The 25834-nt window shown below is 36.5% G+C and overlaps 1 protein-coding gene across 8 annotated transcripts in view; it reads right to left on the bottom strand.

Moving 5' to 3' along the window:
• Positions 1-25300, bottom strand: part of msrb3 (methionine sulfoxide reductase B3) — a 46615-nt gene extending 21315 nt beyond the window's left edge. Inside the window, exons 1-5 of one of the 8 annotated variants that reach the window (XM_015352867.2) lie at positions 25146-25236; positions 14108-14222; positions 12315-12438; positions 4639-4747; positions 2037-2114 (exon numbers count right to left, since the gene is read on the bottom strand). In XM_015352867.2, the coding sequence (XP_015208353.1) occupies positions 2037-2114; positions 4639-4747; positions 12315-12438; positions 14108-14188 (392 nt within the window). In that variant the 5' untranslated portion in view covers positions 14189-14222; positions 25146-25236. Of the gene's footprint in view, positions 1-2036; positions 2115-4638; positions 4748-12314; positions 12439-14073; positions 14223-19297; positions 19373-25145 lie in introns of those variants that run through there. The other 7 variants (XM_015352870.2, XM_069192314.1, XM_069192315.1 and 4 more) reach the window with 7 other exon arrangements.
• Positions 25301-25834: the final 534 nt, after the last annotated feature.

Below are 25834 nucleotides of genomic sequence, written 5' to 3'. Positions count from 1 at the left end.
ACGGAGATTTATCTTCCAACAAGACAATGATCCGAAACATACAGCAAAATCTACAAAGGAATGGTTCACAAATAAACGTATCCAGGTGTTTGAATGGCCAAGTCAAAGTCCAGACCTGAATCCAATCGAGAATCTGTGGAAAGAGCTGAAAACTGCTGTTCACAAACGCTCTCCATCCAACCTCACTGAGCTCGAGCTGTTTTGCAAGGAAGAATGGGCAAGAATTTCAGTCTCTCGATGTGCAAAACTGATAGAGACATACCCCAAGCGACTTGCAGCTGTAATCGCAGCAAAAGGTGGCTCTACAAAGTATTAACGCAAGGGGGCCGAATAATTTTGCACGCCCCACTTTTCATTTTTTTATTAGTTAAAAAAGTTTAAAAAATCCAATAGATTTCGTTCCACTTCACAATTGTGTCCCACTTGTTGGTGATTCTTCACATAAAATAAAAAATGTATATCTTTATGTTTGAAGCCTGAAATGTGGCAAAAGGTTGAAAAGTTCAAGGGGGCCGAATACTTTCGCAAGGCACTGTAGATTCAGAGTTTCATGACTATTCTAGCTTAAAGAGGAAATGCAGTCACAATTTCTCATAAGTTATTTAATCTCGGTAACAAATTCTTTATTTAAAAAAATTCATTAACGTTAATACAAATTTTGAATTAAGCACAAACTGGGAATTTTGTGAAAGCACCATAAGTTGCCATTTTGTCACAAATTCACACTCGAGTTACCCAGAATTCTGACAAGATGCGGCCCTTCCTGCTCACTAGCAATGACTAAATTAAAGCGATATATAAGTAAATATCAGTTGTGTAGCAGACAGTTCACCATATAAATGTTTCAACAAGATCGGCATGCAGTGTTAACAAGTTGCGTTTGTCGGCAAAACCATCTTGAAATTGAGAGCAGTTTTTCTATTGGATTAAAGGCCGGCTTCTTTACCATGTTACCAGGTGGATGCTGCACGTTGGTGGTGGTGGAGGGGAGTCCCCATTACCTGTAAAGTGCTTTGAGTGGAGTGTCCAGAAAAGCACTATATAAGTGTAAATAATAATAATAATAATAATAATAATAATAATAATAATGTAATAAGGCCACATCACATTAACGGATGTTTTGTTTCCTGGTTCTGAAACGCATGAACATACCTAGAAATTCCATCTATTTTGCTATATAAAATACAGGTTTTATAAGATCTGTGTGCATTTTACTTTTATTGTGGTTTGAAAGCCACTGCTCAATTTTTTATTCTTCTTAACCCCGTAATATAAAAAGAGCGTTACAGTTCCCCTTTAAGAACCTGAACACTCTTTTGATAGACTGTACAGTGCTACAACTCCACCTCTCCTATCTTTCCAGTCTTGCTGAAAGAGAGCACATCCACTAATGTTATACTCTTCTCCATCATTTTCAGTTAGGCAGGTTTCTGTGATTCCAATAACATCAGAATTACCTGCTGGATTCTATTTCATCTAATGTGTTTCTAGTGCTCTTAGCATGTAGGTAAAAGCACGTCATAACCTGATCATACCTGAAGCATGTAACTTCCTTTTCCAAGAATTATCTTTGATGTCATGCCTCCATAGAAACCCTTTCCACTGTAAGCCAAAGTTGCAGCTCAAAAAAATGTTTATACGTAGAGGAGTTTCCATCCTGGATATATATATAAGAAACATGTACTTATTTTTAAGCATTTACTTATTTTCTTTTACAGTTTGAAAATAAGTTTGGCATTTCAAGTAAAGGATATCTTGTTCTAAATAAAAAAAGGCTAATGACCACTGATTTTTCTTCTTCTTCCTATTTACAATACCTAACATTTCACTTAATGTGCAGTACTATCAGTGATGCCTGCTTATAGTTCAAGATAACACGCCACTTCTCTGTTACAAGACAACAATCATAATTTGTTAGCATAGTACTACATAAGATTAAAAAAACTGGTGTGCCTCCAGACGTCTGGTGGTTATTTTGTTTATGTCAACATTTTGTAGATACACAAAGTATTTTAAATAGTTTCTTGTTGACTTACTTGAATAAGGGAGTCCCACAGACAACACATGTGTATGTTCCCTCTTCCTTGTGGTCTGTGAATTTTCCTCTGAAGGCACTACAAAGACAATCCCAGAATGCAAGATCAGTCCTATTGCCAACCAGCTCAAGTTATGTCAATAACTTCCACTAGATCAGATTTACTGTATGCAGTATATACAGTGAATATAGAGGCAATCGCTGTTAAGTAAAAACATTTTGCTAGGAAACCATCTGGACATATATTTATGCAAGTAATTTTTGGAAATGTAGCCCATTTCCACTTATTTTGCTGCATTTGTTTCTAAATTGTGTATACTTAAAATGTTTTGGTCCTACAGCACTAGTGGCCACTGTTGACACAAGATATTTCATCAACAGGAATTTACTCATGAAGCTGTGACTTTTATGAAGGAAGGAAACAGAGAAGGACATTTTTACATTCATTAACTTTAAAGGGAAATTTAATATACCAAGTTTCTTTGAAACATCCTTCCTGATTGATTTTTTAACTCATTCTGAACTGAGTTTCAAAACTTAAAAAGGTACATGGGTGACACAGATAAGAAAAAAAAGGATCAGAAAACTGCACAGTGAAAGATATAAAACTCCAAATTGAATCCAGAAAACCATTTCTGGACTTTAGTTATAACCCTTTAATGACTGAAGGTTTAATTAAAAAAAAAAACTCACTGGGAATTAACCATTGGTAAAATAACTTACAAATTAAACCTCTGTTATTATGTCATGTTGTTGGCTGGGCCAACTAATAGACATGAGCCCTGCGTGTGTGGATCCATTCTGTACTGTACACTAAACACTAGGGTTCTGAATGAAGTAGAGGTTGAGATGAAAGTAGTAGTGAATGAAAGTGATTAAAAGTTATGAAGTTATGTTCTATATTAATTTTAAAGCAGATCCACCCAGTATAGAAAACTACTAAAGCTCTTCTGTACTGAGTGAAAATTCTACAATTAGCAGGGAGTGAATAAATATATATTTTATTTCTAGTTTTTCCACATTTTGACTTTTGACAAGGAAACTGCGGCATTAGGAAAATATTTTGAAAATTAACAATCTTTAAGTCTGGAAAGTAATATATTTAATACAAATCAGCTGTATCATTTTTAACAAAAAAGTCTTGTGTGTTCCACACCTTGCTTTTATTATCCTTTCACCCCCTTTTTACGATCTCCCAATTTTTCTTAATAAAAAGGAGTTTTTTAAAATGACCTAATCTTAGGTATGTTTGGAGCACTAAATCATTCCACTACCCTAAAATAAAGAAAAAATTACTTTGATGCATGCTGAGATACTATGCCTAAAACCTATTCCCAGCTAATTGTTGGAGGGCCACTCATTTGAATAAAGAAAATGCACGCATTCTCTCAGTGACAGCAAGACACATTTGAAATGATTAAGATCCTGTGTGTGGCAGAAAAGGAGGACAGAAACAAAGAAAATAAAACCTTTATCAGGAAACAAGCAGTTACATCACTAATAAATCTGATTCAGAGGTGACCCAGGGCTAAAAGCCAAGATCCACAGTATAAATTAAACACCAAAATGGTTAGCCTTGGCAGGTACTCTCAGAACTGGAATCTGCAGAGAGGGGTTGGATTTTACTCACTAAAAACAGTTTTGGAAGTAAACACTCCTTTATTCAGCTCTCAGGGCTAGCTTCCAAACTCTACAGCCATGTGAGGGTAGTTATTGAGCATTTTTAACATTCCTACTGCAAATGAGCCAATAAATACTTTCTCCACATGTGCTTTGCCAAAGCAAAAAAAAAAGAAAGAATGTCACAAAACTATCACTTATTATTCTTATTTTTGGCAGACATAATCTTTGAGATTACAAAGAACACCTTCAAGATCCACTTGCTTGAGGGCAACTGGGGCATATACAGTATATACACAGTGAAGTGCAAATATACATATTTTTAATGTCCTTGTTCAGAAAAGACACTTGAAATGATGTACACACTCTTCTATATTATGTAAATTGAGAAAACAGTAGTAATTACTTCTAACAGAGGCAGTCAAGCATTTTCCTTTGCTGGCACCGAAGGATCAGTTTTTAAAAAATGGTTAAAAGGGGAAATCCCTCCCCCCCCACACACAAAATGACTTTAGAGCATGCTTTCAAAAGATGATGGTTAAAACAGGGAAAAGAAGTTGTGGGGGCATTGAAATAAAAGGATAAAAGGACAGTGGTAAAACCACACAGGAGATGCTCCTCTCTAGCTCACTGATTTATTCTTGATCACTGAAGCCATAACATCATAGCAAGAAGCATAGCACACTTGAAATTTGCTCTAATTGGAACATTGTTGGACAAGATAATCTTGTGTCGACCTTTGAAGTCAAAGCTTTGCCTTCCCCTTTTAGAAAAGTAGGTATGGTTGATACAGTACTTTACATAACCATGAGTTTAACTTTCAGTTCTATTCTAAGATAGAATAGATAATATATTCTAAGATAGAAGAGTCCTAGATTTAGAGAGGGGTCCGTGTGCTGTAAAATGTGAGATAACCCACTGCCTGAATCCTTCACCCTGTAAGACTACAGATCCCAAAAGCCTCCCTCTGTGGGCCAACATACCTCTCTGTGCCTCTCTCTTGAGTAACATGGTACTGCAGCGGAGTCAGACGCTTCCTCAGCTCCTCCTGGGAGAAGACCACCTTATAGGTCTTTTTATCCCTACATGACCCTGAAAAACAAGGCAGGGATACGGGAAAAGGGAAAACTGAGTGGAAGTCCCCAGGAGCTGCGCCGGCCGGGGGCCACTGTAGAGAGACAGCGCTGGACTGTCAACAAGCTCTAGCTGATGCTGCACTCACATCAAACAGATGTCAAGCAACAACTCGGCTTTTTTAAACATTCCAAATCCAGGCAGCATTCATTCCAAAGGCATTTAATTCTGCTTTTGATTCCAGGCAAGAATCACGACAGGTTTGTTGTAAAAGGTTAAAAATTGGCACAAGAGATGACAAATTGTCAGGTCACTAAATTTGTGACCGAAATATGCTTCATGAGAAATCTGAATACGTAGTTTTATTCACATTGTATTATGTACTGTGTAATATATTATTATACATGCTTTATGTATATTTGAATGTGTCCTTTCTTGCCTGGAAACTGAAAATGGGGAACAACCACTCAGCTGGGCCAGTCAGGATGTGCAATAGCCAAAGCTTCTCTGAGATGCAAGGGCATTTCTCAAAACAAAGTATCACACAATATTACATTAGGCCCAACATAAAGAATTCTGCTGTTTATCTTACACAGAGTCTTAAGTACCTTCATATACAAGCTGCATATTGGAATGCATCCTGTTGAATAATTTAGTAAGATGTATTATTCAGACATTACAGTGAAATTAGGACAATATAATTAAACAGATGATGTATTTTACAAACTGTAAACAAGCCATAGGTAAGGGGATTTTAATTGGGGTGTCTGTGGGACAAAATACAATTTGATATTTAACATTAAGCAATTATTCAGTCTGTATTATTCAGTTATAAAATGTTTAAAGTTTTATGGCACTCAATAGCTTCTGAGCATTGAAATGTTCCAGAATGTGTATTCTAGTGGCAATGTTATCTTCTTTGAGTAACAAATATTCCAGTTTTCTTAGTATGATCCCAGCAAAGGTGCCGTTTTTATTTGAAAAAGTAGATACCCGTTGGAAAAGAATAGGAAATTAAAATTCCTTATTTCCACCTACAGCTGCATGAATACTTTAAACCCGAGTGTCTTTCAAAACTGTGTAAGGTAAGATGTGAGCAGCTGAAGCTGCTCCTAAATTCACATGTCAGAAACCAGAAAGCTTACTGTAAATGCTTTCTTTTGAATAGAAAACCTTAAAGAACATATTAGTCTGCTTTAAATGTCAAAAAGAAGCACATGTCCAAATGGCATTCATAAAACTACAACTAATTCCAATGCTGTTTTCACTCATTGAGGATCTATTTCCTGCTCATTAACACTAACGTCAACCACAATACCCTGGAGAAGGCACTGGGAAGCAGCAGCAGGTTAACAAGATTAACACCATTTGTATTTTGACCTCCATGTAACATTTATGTAATGGACATAGGCGGGAATGTCCTTTACAAGAAGGGTACCATGATAGAATTGAAAAAAATTCAAAAGCATGTTGATTATCACTACTGTTCTTAACAATAGCCACACAATAAAAAGATAAGAAATACTTTCTATCTTCATTCACAACTCTACACAATCCCCTTCTGCAGTCAAGTTTAACTGTAGTGAAATGTTTTTTCCTCTCCATTGCTTCACCCATTTAGTTTAGAAGGCACATCACTGTAAGAAGACAACAGATCTTAACATTTCAGATTTTGACAAATACAAATTTAAAGATTCACATTTTAAAACAAAACCACAATTGATTTAAAATGCAAATTTAATATATTTAACCTTGCTTAATAATATACGATGATTTGGAAATTCTGTATTAATCTTCTCAAAGAAATACAAAATAAAAACGTTTTTACTCATCACATGAAGGTTTGTACACTTCATGAGGCTGTACTAAATTAGTGCACATTATTTACATTAATGAAACTATTTTTTTCAGTACTTGTGTAGTAGCCTTAAGATTGTAAATAAGGCTTTGCAGTTTTATACATATGTATTTATAAAATATACTGTATATTATGTATGGCTTATAACTTTGTTGCAAAAAGCTTCAAATTACATGTTTACAGATTTATAAAAAGAGAAAAACAAACCCAAAAAACCTGTCAATACAAGAGGTTAATGTTAATTATTTGTGTTAATGTCAACACAAATAAGAGTATTAAACACTTAACGTTTTATATTGAAGGAAACAGTCGCTTAATCTATATTAATATTATCATGAACTACAGAGAAATCTGAATTTTGAAATCTGAATACGTCACTTCCAGTTTATAATATTACTATAATAGAATGTTAAAAATTTGAAATGACAGTTGCTGTCACACTGAGCAATCAACCTCAGAACCTTTACATTTTCACAAATTTAGCTCATATAGTTTTTCTAACATACTGTAGAGTAAGATATGAAAAAAGGGCAGATTGATTCAAGTTTTTTTTCTTTTGCTTCCAATAATTTTAAGTAACAAAAATGTTGCCTATTTGAAAGATGATATGAAGCAACACACCTAAAGTAAAACAGTAAAACTAAGAAAAAAAAATCTGTATTGATTTTTAGTTAAAATACTACTAAAAATACACAAATCTACCCAATTTCCTTCCCATGTTCTTGTACGAGAGGCAAATTGAATCAGAAACCGACGACACTACTTGTTAAAGTCTTCAAAACAAAAATACAAGTTTCTCTTAAGACTAATTTCTTGCATGAATTATGATTTTTTATGGATTTCACAACTAAATACAGAATTTATATTTATGCATAGCTAAGAGATAAAGGTTTGTAAAAACACTACTTCAGTAAAAAAAAATGAAGATAAAAATAATTAAATCAGGAAAACACAACCGACAGTTAAGGTTCAAAATCCTTACATACCAATGTGAAAAAACTGATGAACATGTCACCTTAACTTTATTACTCATGTAAAACACTTGCATTTGAAAGACTGTAAACACTTCTTCCACAGCACTGTGAATTTAGCACTGTGAGTTTTCAAAGTGGCAGATATTGGTATGAAGCTGAAGGGGGTTGCCTCTTTCACCTTACTCCCAAGTTTTCAAAGCCTTTTGTTCAAAAGCTTTTTTTCTCCGCAAGCACTGCCCCTGCTACCCTTAGGTAAGAAAAACATTTCATTTTCAAATGCTGTTGACAAAATGCCGTGTTCAAAATTTCTCTTTTGGTATGTACTGCCGTAATTGTAATACCTACAATTAGAAATAAACATTTCTGACAAAAATATTTTTGTTCCCAATGTATGAATGTGCTCAAATAAAAAGCCCAATTGTGCTTCTAATGTTCCAGGAGCACAGCTGTCCATCTGTATGTCATTTAGTTCAGGAGACGCAACTGCAGTTTTAAATTACATGGTATTGGATTGCAATTTCCTAAAATTGTGTACCTTTTCTGTTTTTTACCTTTGGATATTATTATATGTTCTTTAAAGTAACAAAGCACTAGATCTAAGGGAAAAACAAAAAAGAATGGCTTCACCAAAGATTATTTGGCTGTTGTCGTTTTAAATAGTAGAACAATTCACCACTGTGCCTCACTTCTCACCAGAAATGTCAAGCATTCCCTGAAAAAAAAAAATTGAAACCATGTGAATGAAGTAAATAATGAGGACATTAAAGCTTCTTTGGTGAATAAGCCCCATTGAAGGAGTCATTCCATTCCACAGGGTGAAAGTTACTTTTAATATGAAAAACAATATTAAAGTGCACCATCTCATTTACAGGACTGCTGAGTTTGATTTAACAACGGGCTCCAGAAAAATGCTACTGCGCTCCATTGTTCACCTCCTTATTCTTCAAAAGACAGAAATGTTTAATTCCCGGTTTGTTTGTCTTTCAAGAACCACTAAAGCAGCATTCACACAAATTTTCCTGGAATGTGCCCCGTGTCATACCCTACAAATTATTTGATTTTGGTGCACTTTAAGGTCACCTTCCAAATTAGCAAAATTTTCCTACATCCTGGCTTTTCAACCTCAAATATAAATATTGTTTCCTAATTGTAAGCGAGGTTTGTTCTTTGTAACCTCCCCCACCCCCCACCCAACCTTGCTTATTTAAACTTGTCAAACTTCGTTTTTTTCCTTCTCTGTGTGCGCGGTTTTCCTGATCTAATAAGCCATTCAAAGTTGAGCTAACAGCAAGGGGAAATGTATGCATTACATAAATTACTCTGTTAACACTGCATTAGACAGTTTAGCTACAAATAGCTTTAGAATTAATCAAATCCTTCAAGGATGTTTTACACTATGTCCACCAATGCTCTTTTTAAATATACTGTATTTCTTCTTGCACATTTCTGAAACTACATTTCGCAGAATGTTACATTTTAAGCAATGAAAATCATTAGCAAGGTATGAAAATCCTTTTTTGTGTCCAACTGCATAAATGTAAAAAATCACAAATCTTAACCAGTAACTGAAAAATAACTTTATTTATATATAGCAAGACTTAATTATTATTAATGCATTAGCCTCTGATCTTCATGTATTTATTTTGGAATGTTCTCTTTAAGTTAAAATACTGCACGCAACATTTTGAACTGGTATTTTAAAGTGGCAAATAATTGTAGATCCGTTTGACAGCTAAATCTTCGTAATATTATTTTGAAGAAATGGCACACAATAGGATTTTAATAATTCTTCACTTTTGAAAACAAAAAGCCAGAACTTCAAAACAAACTACTGTATATGGGCTTTTTCGGAAAAAAAAACAGAACACACTGTGAAGATCTTACACTTCCAAACAGAATTTAAATGTAAAACCACTGTGGATGAGAACAACCTCCTGTGAGAAAATAAAGAGAAAAACAAACACCTGATTTAGCCAGATAAGACACTAGTATTTATTATAAAACACACACACGTGTACCTGCTCACATGTAGGAATACACAGATGCTTACAGCAATGCCAATTATGTGCCATTACTATGCCATTACTTTATTAAGCTTCTTCTGTCACTATTTTTACTGATCTAATAATTAAAAAAACACAGTACTAGATTAGGCATCTGCAAATTGTATTCTAAGAATATTTCAGCTCATTAACTAAAATGATACCAAAATGCTATGCTTCTGGGAATCTAAAATGCAAGTTCCTTCAGATGAAAAAAAGTGATTATTAGTAACTATTATATCTAACATGCAGGTGGAACATAAGGCAAGCAGTGTACTTAATACTAGTAAAAGTGTACACCTCCCCCCCCTTAGAAAAGGCCAAAAAAGCAAAACACAGCAAAGCATAAATTGAGCTGTCACACTAGGGGTGATCTCCTGCAGAAAAACACAAAACCACAAGCAGCTGGAGACCTTATATCCTGTACCATGGCTTTAAACTGGACTTTATAAAAGGTAAACGGGTACCTGCCTTCCTCATTAAAAGACCAATGATATTAGAACATACATTTCCAAATAAAATGTTGACACTCAAGCGCTATATTGCACTTTTATGCATTTGAGTTTTTAATTAATACACACCTCTTAAAAATTACTGTGTAAAGATGTCCGTATCAATTTAAGATTTGGGGGATGAAAATCACAGCCAGTGCAAGAAATTGTCCCTGCACGTCCCAACAGACAAGAAAATGATCTACATTTTCACACACTGGAGATTATATATTAGGCCAGCGCCATCTGCTGGGCATTGATAATGTTATTTCCTTTAAAAGTTTTCACATTTAAAAACAGAACTTTGACACTTCATTTACCAGCCTTTGAGGAGAGATATCATGAGCTCATCAGATTTGTGTTAAAAAAAACATTTTGGGGGATTTAAAACTGACATTTTTCGTAAGTGTCTTTATCCATTGTGTGATTAAAATGAACTATTTCCTTGTAATCCAACTATTACATTAAGACAACCAGGAGTAGCTACCTGAAACAAATACCAGCGTTTTCTGAGACATGATAGCTCAGAGCCACCACGTCTTTGTGAATGCACGTGTTGAATCTTTAACAGTAAAGTGAAAAAACTATACTGAGCATCAAAAGAATTGAATCACTATATTATTTATGAGTATATATTTAAAAAATAAAGTACATGATACATTTTGAATATTAAATGAACATCTTTGGTTTTTTTTTTAAATTAAAATTGCATAACCAGTAAATCACTTCATTAGTGTGAGAGCCTGGACACAGGCCATTGTTAATGTCAGGTAAACATCCAAATAACTTACCAAAAAAACAAGGCTATACCATCAGTATGTTGGTGGCTAGACTAAATCAGCACATTGTAACTTGCCTTCTTCACTTGTGTTCACAGCTAGCCCTTTCTCATCTTGCAAGACATTACACCGAAACACACTGCACCAGCGAGAGGTCACAACTCAAAACCCCTCGTCAAGATTGACATTTCAACATGCTTCATCTTTGTGACGACTACCTGTTCCACTCTATCAGAAATGCCAGATTACAATTACCCAGGCACTAGCAACTAAGGAAGCACCAAGATAAACTGCAACATTTTTTTCTACCCAGACAACCACACAGGACACCAGTGCTCACCAATATTAATCGATGCAACAGAATGAGGTAGTGTGAAAAACACCTCAGGTGGACTCAACCAACAATAGAGCCATGTACGCATTAGTAATGAATCAGTGTTTAATATAGACTACCCTGATGAATGTCAGCAAATGTGGCATAGATGTGGAGAACAATATGCCAACTGTTCTGTACAACAGACCAATCAATGGGGAGGTCAAGTGTGATGGACTGGGCAGGAGTGTCTAGCACCCTCTACTTGTACTGACTGATATTCACCTGACTTCACAGCACTACACTGATCAAGAACTGGGTCTTTGCTGGCTGTCCTTTCTGCGGGCTCAACCTGATGTAGTAACATTCCAGCAGGACCACATATATCATTTTGCTGTTCTTGCTGCCCTTACAAAGGCTTTCGTGTAATAACCAGGATTGCCCCTTTCAGCATACTTGAGAGCTACTGAATATCTGTAAAATTAGAGGGGATAACATGTGGCATCTAGGGCTCTGAACAGTCATATGCTTATCCTGGACCTTTGAGAGGAATGTGACAGAATGCCTCAATCTAGCATCTGTAACTGGGTCAAAGCATCTGTCACAGATGTACAGCTTGAATTGCTTTCAATAGTGGATACACAGGCTACTAGTCTGTAACTTTCACATTCGACCCCTTGTTCATGACAGATGTTGCTCGACATACCTAATGTATATCCATTTAATAGAATGTCAGTGTATCTGCTACAACAAAGACAGTTGCAGTTGTAATGTAATTTTTGATGCTCAGTATATTTTAAAAACTCAGACTTAATAGGATATTCACTTAGGAAACAACCACTAACAAATTCAGTATCTTTTAAATTAAAATAAGACTGCTGTGATTGAAAATCTATCCTTTCCTTTCCACCTTGGGACGTGATAGAGCCAACTCTTCTCTACCTGAAGTAAGCAGTGAGGAGACAACTTGGAATCAGCCTCAGGTGTACTACAGTACTGTATATCCATTACTGTGCATGAGTTCTCGGAACGCGGACTAGCCTGGTTTTTCTGCAGCAGAGCGTTCACCCTTTAGCTTGTGTGTTAGGGCTCATGTTCGCAAAACACGTCAAACAGCACCCAGTCAACCTGAGGGAAGGCCACAGGGCCGCAGGGCCACAGGCTGGCTCTTAGTCACAAGGTGCAGCAGACTGAATGCGGACATCACTGCGGTATTTCCACCAAGAAAACCTGAGGCAACAGGGCTTTGGAGCTACAAGTGGGAAGAAGAAAAAAATGAAGAGAAAAAATAAAACATTTTTGCCAACGCTGCTTCCTTGCATTGAATACAACACAATGTAGTTTGCATTGACTGTACATATCATTAACGAGGAAATAAGCATTGAAAAAATAGAAAAGGTTTTCTTCTGCAATAACGATTTCTAAAACAAAATTAACCTCCATTCAAAAAAGGAAAATGATTACAAAATTATCTTGGTTCCAAAATTATTTGTGATTATGCAGTACAGATTAGACCATCAACATGAAAGCGATAAATTTTAGTGGAATTAGTAAACAGACATATAGAAAGTACAGTTTTCTCTTATGCACATACTACTTACGTCACTTGATTGATTCATACTGTAAATACTCCAATGAAGGAGCATGCGCTCTCTCCCTTTTGCTCTTCAGAGTGCCACTGAACATATCTCATTTTAAAGTTGACATCACAATTTAGTGAAGGCATGATTTTAAAAATATCCCCTCAAAACATAAAACTCCCATTATTTTATGCGTTTAGAAACTGATTAAAATTATCCCCATGTGAAACTTCTCTGTTATCATGGCCCATGTCAGCTGACCTTGAACTGCATGTACAGTACCGGGTCATGGGTGCAGTGGTGCAATCTGTTCAAACATACCACATACCAGTCAATCAACCAAATCAGATAATTGCTGATTTGAGGAGCATCATCTCAATGTCCAATGATCTGTACCTACAACAAACTCTTAGGTAAGGTAACTCTTAAGCATAGACAAGAAATTGTCTTTCAGTTTCTCATAGCGATGAGTCAGTTTTAATTTAATATCTATTCAGTGGTGAGATTCTTTTATTTTAATGTACTGCCTGATACCTGATAATAGGGCAACACAGCACTTTTAGAGATTTACACCTTTGGCAGGATAAAAGGAAATACATCTGACAGTGAACACAAAAAACATTTATCAAATACAATACCAGACCATTTTTCATCTGTTCAATGATCTATGCATTTTAATAGGTATAAACTAATAAATTGACTTTTCAACCTGTTTTAACATACATAGAATAAACAATCAATTGGTGAAATATGGACAAATACAATTCAACAATGCATGACAATATTTGTAAATCACTTCAAATTATACTTTTCCCATAATTCAAACAAATGGAGGTGTGTTAGCCTGGAACTCAATATTATTATTAACTAATATATAACTATATAATAATTATATAATAATTATAATAATAATGATAATAATAATGATAGTAAGCTTGAAAATTGCAGGAAGTCCTTTGCTTTAGGAGGTCATCTCATTCACACAACTAATGATAATGAAGAATTATGCTAAAACATAATGCTTCTGGTCAACATTCAGGCAGGAGGAACAAGATGCAGGTATGCCCGATCTCAAAACTGCCTTTAGTCATAAAAGAATGCACACTAGCACACAAGTGTGCACTAGAATTTAACCATTATTTCACACTGCTATAAGAAGCAATAGTGATTTCACAGTTTTTTTCTTGGTAATGTATAACACTGAGGCAAACATGTCGGCAAAAGCAAACAATGTATTGATTTCAATTTCATAGTGTGGTTATTTGTCATAGGTGAAAATAATGGTGTCCAGTGAAACAAGGTGTTACCTAGGTAAGCTGCAGTCTTACTCAGTCCTCGCACCTCAGTCTTAAAGGTCTTCCTATTCTGTCTCACCAAGTTCAGAAGCACTAGGCAGCCGACGCGCCTGACGATCGCAGCCATCTGGCCTGTACCAAAGCTTGAGACAGCCCCAGTGCTACGGGAAGAGAGGCAGCAATGTCACTCTGTAACCCAGTCGCACTACATGGTAGTATCCTGCTGTTTAGCAAGGCAGAGAATCTCAGTTCAAGGACCCCTGTATATTCAACAAAACCAGCTTACTGGAAGAAGATCACTTTATTAGCCATATACAATTTCTTGCATTAGGAATTTGTCTTTTCACATACCCCAGCTTGCTCTCCATGAGACACACAGACAGGGAGAGAAGCTTGGGGTCAGAGCGCAGGGTCAGCCATTTCTACGTCACCCCTGCAGCAACTGGGGTTAAGGGCCTTACTCAGGGGCCCAGCGGAGTAGGAGTAGGCCATGTGATTTGAACCGGCAACCTTCCAGCCACAGGCGCAGATCCTTAGCCACAGTGACACCACTGTGCCCTCCACCAACGCGAGACCTTGAAGCAGCACTGGATGCAAAATCCATCCAAAAGTAACATTATTTCTTGAGTAAAACCCATATGGTTCTACTGAAAAGCAGCATGTTGGACTGACTAAACAATTTAATACAAAATAAGTTCAAAATATGATCAGTAAGTTCGAAAATAAGTTCAATACCACAATCTTCCACAAGGTGGAAGATCAACAAATGTGCTAAAAGTGTACAAGAGGCAAATCCTCCAGAGAAGCTGCCAGAAGCCCAATCCTTAAGAGGTACATTCCAGGGACTACTGTATTAATTTTTTCAAGTCCGCCAAATATTTGGAAGTAATTCAAGTAGGTAGCTGCGTCAGCATGCCTAGGCTGCAAAGGAACAAGAAAAGGTTTATTCCATGCTGAAAAGAGAAGAAAAACTCAATGTTTCGGCTGTGGAGCCTTCTTTTCAGCATGGAATAAACATTTATTTGGAAGCAATGTCCAGCAGAAGAAATGTTTTTTCTATCATTCTTTTTAATGCAGGCCAGTTCTCTCTAGTGCAGCTTATCCAGGCCTATGGTTAGAAAATTCTTTGATTTTCAAGGCACTTTAAGAAATTCAGTGTCGCAGGGGAAGCCGGAGTCTATACCAGCAAGTAATGGGCGCAAGGAGTGATACACCCTGGACATGATGTTAGTCCATCACAGAGCAGATACAAACAGACACACATACTCACACCAGGCCATTTTTTCCAGAAGCCAATTAACCTACCGGTATATCTGGACTGTGGGAGGAAACTGGAACACCCAGCAAAAACCACACAAATGCAGAGAGAACATACAAACTTCACACAGACAGCAGCGCAGTTCTGGAATTTAACCCTTGGCCGCAGCGCTGTGAAGCAACAATGCTAACCACTGCACCACAGCGCTACCACCTGTGGAGCCATAAAATATTGGTTGGAATTAGCCTTACACCATATTAGAGAGCATAGTAAAGAAAACATTGCTCCTCAACTGTCAAGGTGCTACATTATAAAGGACAAACAGGCAGACATGTCAATACTGAGCATCAACTTGAAATGAAAGAAAAAGCAATTGTGGAAAACCCTTAGGTTTAATACATTTATTATACCTATTTATTTAGAATTGACTTGGAAATATGCAAAAAGATGTTCAAACAAAATTCATTTTCTAAAAATATTTTTTTACTTAATGTTTTAAAAATGCACCCATTCCTTTGATTTTCAAACACTCTGTTAATGAATTTCACTTTAACGAAACGTGCATTTTCATTGCTACTTTCTTTCCGGTAATGAAGAGATCTTCACCAAAAAGAAGGCACATCCTTTGTAGCTGAATGAATTATGCCATCCTGATCTCCGACAGCACAGCTGTGCTTTCTTATTAATTTTAGACATTTTATTACATCTATTTGTTACTCTGCTGAGGTAAATACTGCATCATTAACAAGCAATAGTGTTCTTTGACAATTCAGTGCTCTGCTAGGTTGAAAAGAAGTAATACTGTATCAACAAGTCAGATGTTGTTTCCGTTTTATTATGGTTAAAAAATATTGCTTTACAATAGGTTCCATGTGCTGGTATAGGAAATATTCACTTCAATTCAAACTTTTTAACTCTGACTTGGTTCTGTACAATACTAATTGGACATCTTCACTCAAAAGTATTTTTCAGATATTTGGATAATCGTATGATTTATGATTCAATATACAAAGCTATCATACATTTTATATTTGATTATATGCACAGGTATGTATTATATGGAACTTAATGTAATACTGTACTGAAATTAAGCAGCTTTTATATCCGATTTAAAGTTGTCCATTATGACTTTTCCCATCTTTCCTAAACTGTTTAATTTTAACCATTACCACTAAGTAAATGGCACAGAATATAGCATTTGACATTTCATCACAGTGCAAAATGTGTAAAATAAATTAAAAATTACTTATACTAGCACATTATCATAATTGTATGAAGTGCTCAGTTATTATCAGGAATATGCTGACTCTAGGAGTTTTTATTTATATTTTAGATTTTAGAAACGTTACAATTTACTATCAACCAATCGATATCAAACAAAATATTGAATCTAACAGCCTTCAAAGTGCAGAACTGCCAATTCCTTATTGAATTAAACATACTGCTTGTGAAACAGATAAAAAGTAGGTTCTTGTTACAGGTCTTTATAAAGAGCATATTTAAAACACACTGCATTTTAGATTTTCCTTACCAGAATTCATTCCTTTTGCTGTATACAAATCATGGATGTGGTGCCGAACGAACATGTATACATGATTAATCCTGTAAAATATTATTGCATTTCAGGTTGTGAAAATAAAATGCATAGGCTAATCCTCTGCTTTAATGTTCTGGTATCTTCTTCTAAGTATTCTCCAGAATAAACAAAAGTTATCCTCAAAAATTCTATTCACTGACAGAACATTTCCAGTAGTTTAATTATCTGGTGGAAGGAATCAAGGTTCGGCTAACCATTAATAGCACTGTCCTCCAAAAAACACGGACTAAATCAATTTTGTCTACAAGAGACAAACATTCTGATGGGGAGAACTGTCAGCATCACTTGGCCTTGGTGGAGAAACTAAATGGCACCATGTATCATGATGCTACCCAAGGACAGACATTATAAATAACACTGTCAACTTCCTTTAGATAAGCAAGACTGCATCTTGGGGGCTGAGACCCGTAACCTGGAAATACAAGCCGTTGTGCTGTACAACGTATTACCTTGCTGTGTTATTGAGACATGGACCTACAGAAGATTGTCTATCTACTGGATAAGCCTCAATTTAACACCATCATCACTCTCTTTACACAGAGTGCCCATATTTCAACAAAGCCATCAGTCCTTTGTATTGACATCCAATGGTATCACCCAGGATGTTAAAGCCCCTAAGTGCAAGTGGACAGAATTGACATGCATAAATTAGATTAATTCAGATGACGCTTCTTCACAACCAAGACATGTTCTAAGACTAACCTTGGAACAACCTACTGTAAAAACGTACATGTTTCTGCTTAGCTGTACTTATTTTTACCTTCTGTTACACATCTGACTGATGCTTTCATGGCTACCAGAGGTGCTACTCTGACATTGCAAAACCATGAGAGTAGACAATAAAATTCATTAACTTTATTTTTCAGAAAGAAAAAAAAACTTAAGATTCGTTTTGATCTGCAACAACAAAAAAGCTATTTTGTGTAAAACATTTCATATTTATATAACTGTTTAGAGCTCACCCCTTGCCTCTTCTTTGTCTTCTCTGTAACCTGTATGCCTTATGTACTGTTTGGACTTCTCTTGGAAATTATACATTTGTTCATTCAACATGTTAAAAAATCTAAAAAAAAAGGATCTTACAGGACTGGATCTGATGGCTGGTCTGGTCAGTTATGAGCCAAGTTGTAAAAAAACAATAAGCAATTTCAAACCGAATCAGCACAGGCTAATAAGTTTCTAAAAGTTCCTTCTGGTTTTTAAATAATCTAGCCTCACATTTAAATTAAATATGAAGGAAACAGGTATATCTAGGCTTTTTTCCCCCCATTTCTCCAATAAGGCCACCCAGCACAGAACTAAGCCCACCATTATACCACAAACATACTCCTGATCCTCCAGTGAACACTCAGTCTGAATAATTAAACAACAAGATCATGTATCTCCTGTTTGAGCAAAAGGGCTGCAAGAAACTGCTGTCATGGATCACTCAAAATCAAGTCTCAGGCAAATAAGAAATACTCAGAAAAATAAATACCACTTTTGCTTTAGATCATTATACTATCAATCCAGAAAATCAGCACTATGCAGTCTCTAAGGGATATAAATATAGCAATGAGTCATGGTATTCCACTCTGGTATAAACTGCAGTCTGATAAAAACTGCTGTTCACATTCTGTAACTTCCAGTTATGCCAGACTGATAAACAGCATGTCCATAATGGCAGCACATCATTAACACAAAGCTGACTCAGTGTGAAAGTTCATTTCCATATGCAATTATTCAGTTGACAACACATTTTGCTCTCTAAAGAGCGATGTTAAACTGTGATTACGAAGGAAAAAATTCATCCTCCCTCCCTACAAAAGTTGCTACTCTGACACAGCAAATCCATGAGGGTGGACAATAAAATTAATTAATTTTATTCCTCAGAAAGAAAAAGGGAAAAGTACATAAGATTCATTTTGACCTACATCAACATGAACTATACTAATTGGCAGTGTAATTAAGGACAAAACAGTATTCTTATCTGAAGGAAAAAAAACATTACCCTCATTTACAGACTGTCCTATATACAGTACATCTTCTCCCTGGGTTATATAAATTTGACTTTAAAAATCTCACATGGGTCCCATAATAAAAGCTGCTGGTAAGGAAAGCTGCAGTTACATGTGTAAAGAGTAGTGTGGTGAGCTTCATACCAGGTGAATAATATAAAGTAAAAGGTAATTCTAATCCATTTACTGTACTGTATACTTTAAGCATATGCTTAAAATGGTATTTTGTTATGGGGGTTTAAAAAGTTTTTTCATTTATTGTTATTTAATTTCTTCTGCTTATACAAACAAGGGAAGTTTCCTTTCTTCCTCTCTCTATCTCGAAGACTGCTGGCTGCAGTTACATTCTCTCTCGCTACCTCCCACTCTGATCAGCACACGCACCTGTTAAAGGACAATAAACCCTAGTGAGTCTGCGCTCCGGCTCTCCCGTCCCTCCGTCTTCACTTGCTGACACAGCTAGGGAAAATAAAGGAGGATCATCATAATATAACGAATGTTAAATCTCTACATGTCTTCACACAACAGCCAAGAAAGGGTCACTTCCAGCTATAGCACCCTATAGTTAGATTTAAGTTACGTAAAGACTTGACTAACTAAACCCTTCTTTATTAAAGGTATTTTATTATGTATATTAAACTCCCATTGATAAAACTATAATGAAAAAATAATAAATCTAAAAACAGACTAGCATTTCCACACATTGATTCCTTCTACAAGCGTTATTAATACATGAAGGTTTTAGTAGTTAATTGGTTTGTGGATCTCCAACCAGCTATTTTTTGAAAGAACCCAGGGTATCAGCTGGCTAACAAGGCCAGGTAGCTGGTTCATCGGTCCCACAACCCCCTGTTGTGGAGTTAAGAAGTGCCTCCTGTCTGAATTTTAAATGTACTGCCTCTGCTTCTGCTTCTACTTTCCTCTAGTTCACGACTAAAGATTCAGTTCTATCAGCCTGTCAGTGTGGGACATTCCTTTGTGCTCAGGAGTGGATCCTCAAAACGGACTCATAAAAGAACGTCCTCCTCACACAGAACAAACACTTGCCATCCTGAACAGTGCATAAGGGACGTGACTGTAGTACTCAGTTTGTCAAAGGCACTGAGGTAGCCTGAAGGAGGTCTTCAAAATCAACAGTGAATCATGAACGGAAGCAGAAAAATGAAAACTAAAATAAAGTGCTTTTAAAACTGAGAACAGGATCCACAAAGCCAATACCATTGCTTCTACCAAGACAGAGCTGGATGAGATCCTTCGATCAATTACTGTAGTTACTAGCAGCCTAACAAGCTAGATGGTCAGGATGGCCTTCTCTTGACTAAAAAAAAAAATGTTCTTATGCAACACCCTGAAGCTATCTATATTAAATGTTATTTGCCAGTTGTGTTTGGTCCAAGCCATTGTGATTTTTTGAAGCTTCCACAGTGTTTTGATTATCCTCATTCTTTAACATAATATCCAAACGTGATCTTTCAGTTAAATATGACAGAATCTAGATCACTAACATATACCAGGAAGAACAGTGCTCCTATTACAGTTCCCTGAGGTACTCCACTTATTACATTAACCTAATTGAAACAGTCATCCCATTTCTGTACTCTCGAGTTCCTGTCAATGAGTCCAATCTTAATCCAAGTACATTGTCGTGAAGGCTTACCACATGATATTTGATCATCTTCTTTGAGGAGCTTTATCATGAGCCTTCTTAAAATGTAAATGTATCACATAATTTTCTCCACTTATAACAATTACCGTTGTTGCTTTTTAAAAGCTCTCTAACAAGCTTAAGCAAAACCAAGGTTTTCTAAATCCACACTGACAAACCCAATGAAAATCATCGCCAAATAGATTGGTTCATAATTATTTGGTGTGTTTTGTTGCCCTTTTATGGGTTGGTGCTACAATAGCAGTTTTCTAGTCAATGAATGTTACCCCTGTCACAAGAGACCCCTGTTAATGGTCTGAGTAACATCCCACTTCCTAAAGTACAACTGGTAAAATAACACAGGGCCCACTAAGACAATCTGTTCAATGGGCTCAGCTGGTAACCAGTGACTACTGTAGTTGTTTTACCTCATTAATAGCTTATCTGGAATGAAAACCTACTGTACATACATACTGTCCCTCTAGGACCTGGACTGGACATCTGGTACACACATTCTACAGGGGATTTGTACTGACTTGGAACCTCTTATAGTATACCTCACTCACTCTAACTAAGTTTCATACAAACATCACCATAATGCATCACAGTGATAGTTCCAATTGTCATCACAACCTCCTTTTGGACTTGACTGGTTTCTGCATTAGTCACTTGCTAGGAGTCAAGGGCCACCACCAAAGCCATAACTGCCTTATCTTCTTCTAAACATATGGGAAGGCTGTAGTCACCCACAAGACGCTACCAAATTGTTGTTTCAGGGGAGCGAATGAAAAGTGAAAGAATTATACAGAGCGGTTAAGGTTGGAATGACTCTCAAATCCGATGATTTTTTTTATTTCAGTTCAATTCAAAATACATTATTCATCCCCAAGGGAGCAATTTAAGATCAGATTTTTACCGATATGCACAAAAGTAGCACAGGCAGAAGAACAGAACGCTGCAGGGATATGGCAAATAAAAGTGCATGTTTCTTTGTATTTGTTGTTTTCTTTGAAGGTACGTTTCCTACTGGAAATGTAATAGAAACCTTGACATTAAAGGACAAGTTTGGTTACAAAATGCCACTCAAAGTGAATAAACATAATAAGTTAACATTTTGTTCAAAGCATCTTATTACCCTCTTTGATATTCTTCTGGATAAAAATATTGATGTAATATGCTGTTTTCATAGCATAGATCAATTAAAGCTCTTGTAGGGATCTACTGTAGCAAGGGAACACTGTTTATGTTCTACATATTTAGAAATGTTCAGATGTTCAATCTTCCTTTCACGACAAGTTTTTAGACATCCTTACGAAACAGGAAACAGCAAATGTGATAACCAGAGAAGGTACCTCAAGCAACCCTTGTGAACACGGCAGTCTTTCCTCTCTCCCTTTACAATAATTGGAATATAATTGTCTACAATGAAAAATACTACAGTAATGGTTCTTTTAATCTACTTTCTGAATCAGATCCCACCTTCTACTTGTGGTTTAAAGGCAACTGTCCAGATCTAATAGAATGTGCTGATTCAAATGTTGAACACTATCTTTATTGCAAGATATTCAGTATGTTGGTGCAAGGCAACATTTTAGTCGGCTTTTGACTCGTTCTTCAACACAAATATAAGCAAAAACTTTGACCTAAACGGTTCAAATTTACCTCTTCAGTCAAAAACAACTTTTTAACTATCACATTTTTTGCTCAACACAAACTATATTTTATTTTCGTAATAATTCTCCTTCTTGGCATTCTAGAGATGTAACTAAACGTAGTAATCTTGTATTATCATCATACAGTATGTTAGCTATTCTGTACCTTATTTAGCAAGGACACTACCCATAATTTACTAATTCTCAGAATCAATTCAATTCTGTGTGGTATATTAAGGTGATCAATAACATGGGACGACAGTAAATTCAATTTTGTAAAATTTTACTGAATGCTAAGTGACAGTGCTTAGCTTTCACAATATATACTGCAAATTGAAACTAATGGAGGAGAGCTGTAACAACATATTTCCACACTCCAGGCAAGATGAAAGGCTATTTAAAAAAAAACTAATAACTTGGATTTGGGATTGCTGCTGGAATTTGTTTTTATACTGTTCTTACACTGGAAGATGTGGTGCTTGAAGCTGCCTGCCTACAGCTAATGAGCGCATGTACTTAGATTATTCATATGAGCAATTCATTCTTGTCACTAAGTAACATACAGTATGAAGGGACAACGCTTAATAAGGACATTGAAAATGAACTTCCAGGAAACAAACCAACCTCAGGCACTTAAAAGTAGAAACATACAGGTTAAGGCAGTTTTTAACAGAAGGGAAAACTCAGTTAGCTGTGGTCATTTCTTTAAAGTTTGTGTTTTCTGATTACCTTTGTATGTTAATAAAAAACATAAGTTTCCAGTCATCTTAAAACCTCAAGTATTACAAATATAAATGAATATAAAGTCTGTTATGTATCTTTTTTTTTTTGCATCTTTACAGAGGATATAATGAATAAAGTCATTCTGATTAGTTTCTAGAAATAATCCACCTCTCCCAGCATCTCTCAAAAACTTCCTTCTGGAGTCTTAACTGAAAGGTTTATTTTTCCATTTCATAAATCTTTGAAACAATAACAATCCAGTTTTCTTTGTTCGGGGGCGGGGGGTCTCTTTGTAACCATTTATGTGTTATAGCTTTCTTACTTGTTGCCAAGAATACTTTTAGCAAGTATTTATCTCTAGCTGTGGCAATTAATGAAAGATAAGATGGTCTCTGCTCCTTTTCATACCAATTTAGTTTACCTCTGTCGGGACTGATTTGAGATAAGCTGGCAAAATCATGCCAGCCGTAAAAGTAGGAACCACCTTTCACATCCTCCTTATAATAGGAGCCACCTTCAGCACTTTATGCACTGAAAATGTTGTATGACTACAACCGTAAATGCAACAATGCAGCTAGATTTTAAAATAGCTTTCCTTGCAAAACGGGGTACTTTTCACAGGACAGAAGCAAAGAATTAATTGAAGGCTCAGAAAGAAGCTTCCAAATGTTACTGACCAAAATTATAGAGATCCATTTTTGCACTACAGCATGAAGGAAAGTAGACTCCTATGATATGCAGTATCATATTTAGCTATGCTGTTGTCCATATATCTTCTAACGGCTACATCCAATTCAGAGTCACGGGGGAGCCAGATCCTATATCGCCAAGCAATGGGCCAAGGCTGGGTGTACTCTGAACAGGACGCCAGTCCCTCGCACAGCAGACACGCAGACATTCACACAATCACACCAAAACTAATTTTCCCAGAAACCAACTACCCTACCGGCATGTCTTTGGACTGTGAGAGGAAACCCAGATGAACAGAAGAAGAAAATACAAACCCAGCACTGGTCCAGAATTGAACCGGTGTTGTGAGGCAGCAATATTAACCATTGCACCACTTGTGCCACCCTCCATGCTGTAATGTTATTTAATATTATCTGTAGCACTTTCTTAAAATCACGTTCTGCGTTGCAGATTATGCTTGGAGGCAAACTCTTGTGTCTTGTGACTCCACATCAGATCATAATAGCAAAATACATTTGGGATTACAAGGCTGCTTGACTTCTCTGTTAAATCCAGTGTAACAGCCAAATTGTGTAATGTAATATCAGAAGCCTTCAGAGTTCACCATTACCATTTAGGGCTTTTAAGAACTTCAGAAAATACACTACAGATAAGGAAGACCAACTAAAAAAAGACTACGGGTTGTCGTTGTTTTTTCTTACAATAATGTAATCCTATTTACATCCAAAATTTACACCAGTGCATTGGAGACTGCCTTTAAAACTTGCGGGTCATGTTTCTCGTTGCACAAACAAGAGACTTAATGGACTATCTTCTCACTTATCTCTCCCAAATTGCTCTCTGGGAAACTAAGACACTTCTTCTCTGTTCCGCTACTGTGGATTCGAGATGTGTCGATTGTGGTTAAAACATGGTGGGCAATTGTAGTGCGTTTATTAGTAAAAAAAAAAATACCTGCGTTAAGTAGTTTACTGAAGGAGAGCGCACATACTGTACAAGCTCTTACAACACCTCCGGAGGTTTTTATTATTAACGACCCAGCTATATTATTCCAAACTGAATAAGTCATGATATGTTATTTTGTTCTTGGTTGCAATGGTGCACAGCCGGGTTTGATACAGTTATTTTGTTCTCGGTTGCAATGGTGCACAGCCGGGTTTGATACAGTTATTTTGTTCTCGGTTGTAATGGTGCACAGCCGGGTTTGATACAGTGCTGGAAATGTTTACATTACGAGCCGGCAGTTTGAAACAGTGACAACTTCAGTAATGACTTGAGAGCTGTGTAAAAACATCTAAACATTCAGAAAGGTTACCCCCCAACATGATTCAGGCATTCGTCTCAAAGCGACTTAGTACGGAAATATACTTCCATGCATTTGGGCCGGTTTTTAAAAGTAGTCACTATGCAGTGCTGGCGAGAAAGCTCTAGAAGCACATTTATTTGCAAAACCCGCTCCGAACTCTCGAGGAGAGCGCTGTTCTGTTGCGCCAGGCAGAAAATACAAAGTGCCGGTACCTACCTGCGACAAACTGCGCAGATAAAAAGACGGAGACGGTAGCAATGAAAAATGGATTAAGCTGAGCAGTTCCGCGTCGGCTCATGTAATGCCAGGGACGAAAAAATTAAACACGCCAGTGTACTTCTTAGGTAATAACAAGGGCATTCTGGGAAATTCCTCCGTGAAAGCCATCTCCAAATATGAGCAAGAGCAGGACCGGGCTGCGGGGCTGGGAGCAGCGGGCTAACTTTTTACAGAGTGAGAGAAACTGTAACTAAAATGGCGTTTTTGTGTGTGTGTGGGGGGGATTGTTGTAAAGGGAGCTTTAAATGCGTCTTAAGAATTAAAGGTGGTTGTTTTCACTTTTGTCCTCAATTACAATCGTGGACGTGAAACGTATTCGGTGACAGATAAAGTCGTAAAATAAATGCTGTTGTGTATAGTGGTACTGTAGAAGTGGTTTGCACGCCCCCTTTGAAATGATGCTTGGTGGTTAATATAATAACGTTTTCTGACGGTGAAATATTCGTATGCTAAGGCAAGTGAAATTACTTTTCTTTGCTAGAAGTGTATCCGTAATTCGTTTTAATTCGTTTATAGCGGGCAACGCGATGTTAAGAAACCAATTTCTTTCGGTCTTCCGAAATTAATTACGGTAGATGTTTGAGGTCCGTTAACCATCAAAATCTGAATGCTTCTATAATTCAGAC

Source organism: Lepisosteus oculatus, chromosome 7 (genome assembly GCF_040954835.1).
Source record: "Lepisosteus oculatus isolate fLepOcu1 chromosome 7, fLepOcu1.hap2, whole genome shotgun sequence".
In the NCBI taxonomy this organism is placed as follows: Eukaryota; Metazoa; Chordata; class Actinopteri; order Semionotiformes; family Lepisosteidae; genus Lepisosteus; species Lepisosteus oculatus.
This window is presented reverse-complemented; position numbering and strand designations above follow the sequence as displayed.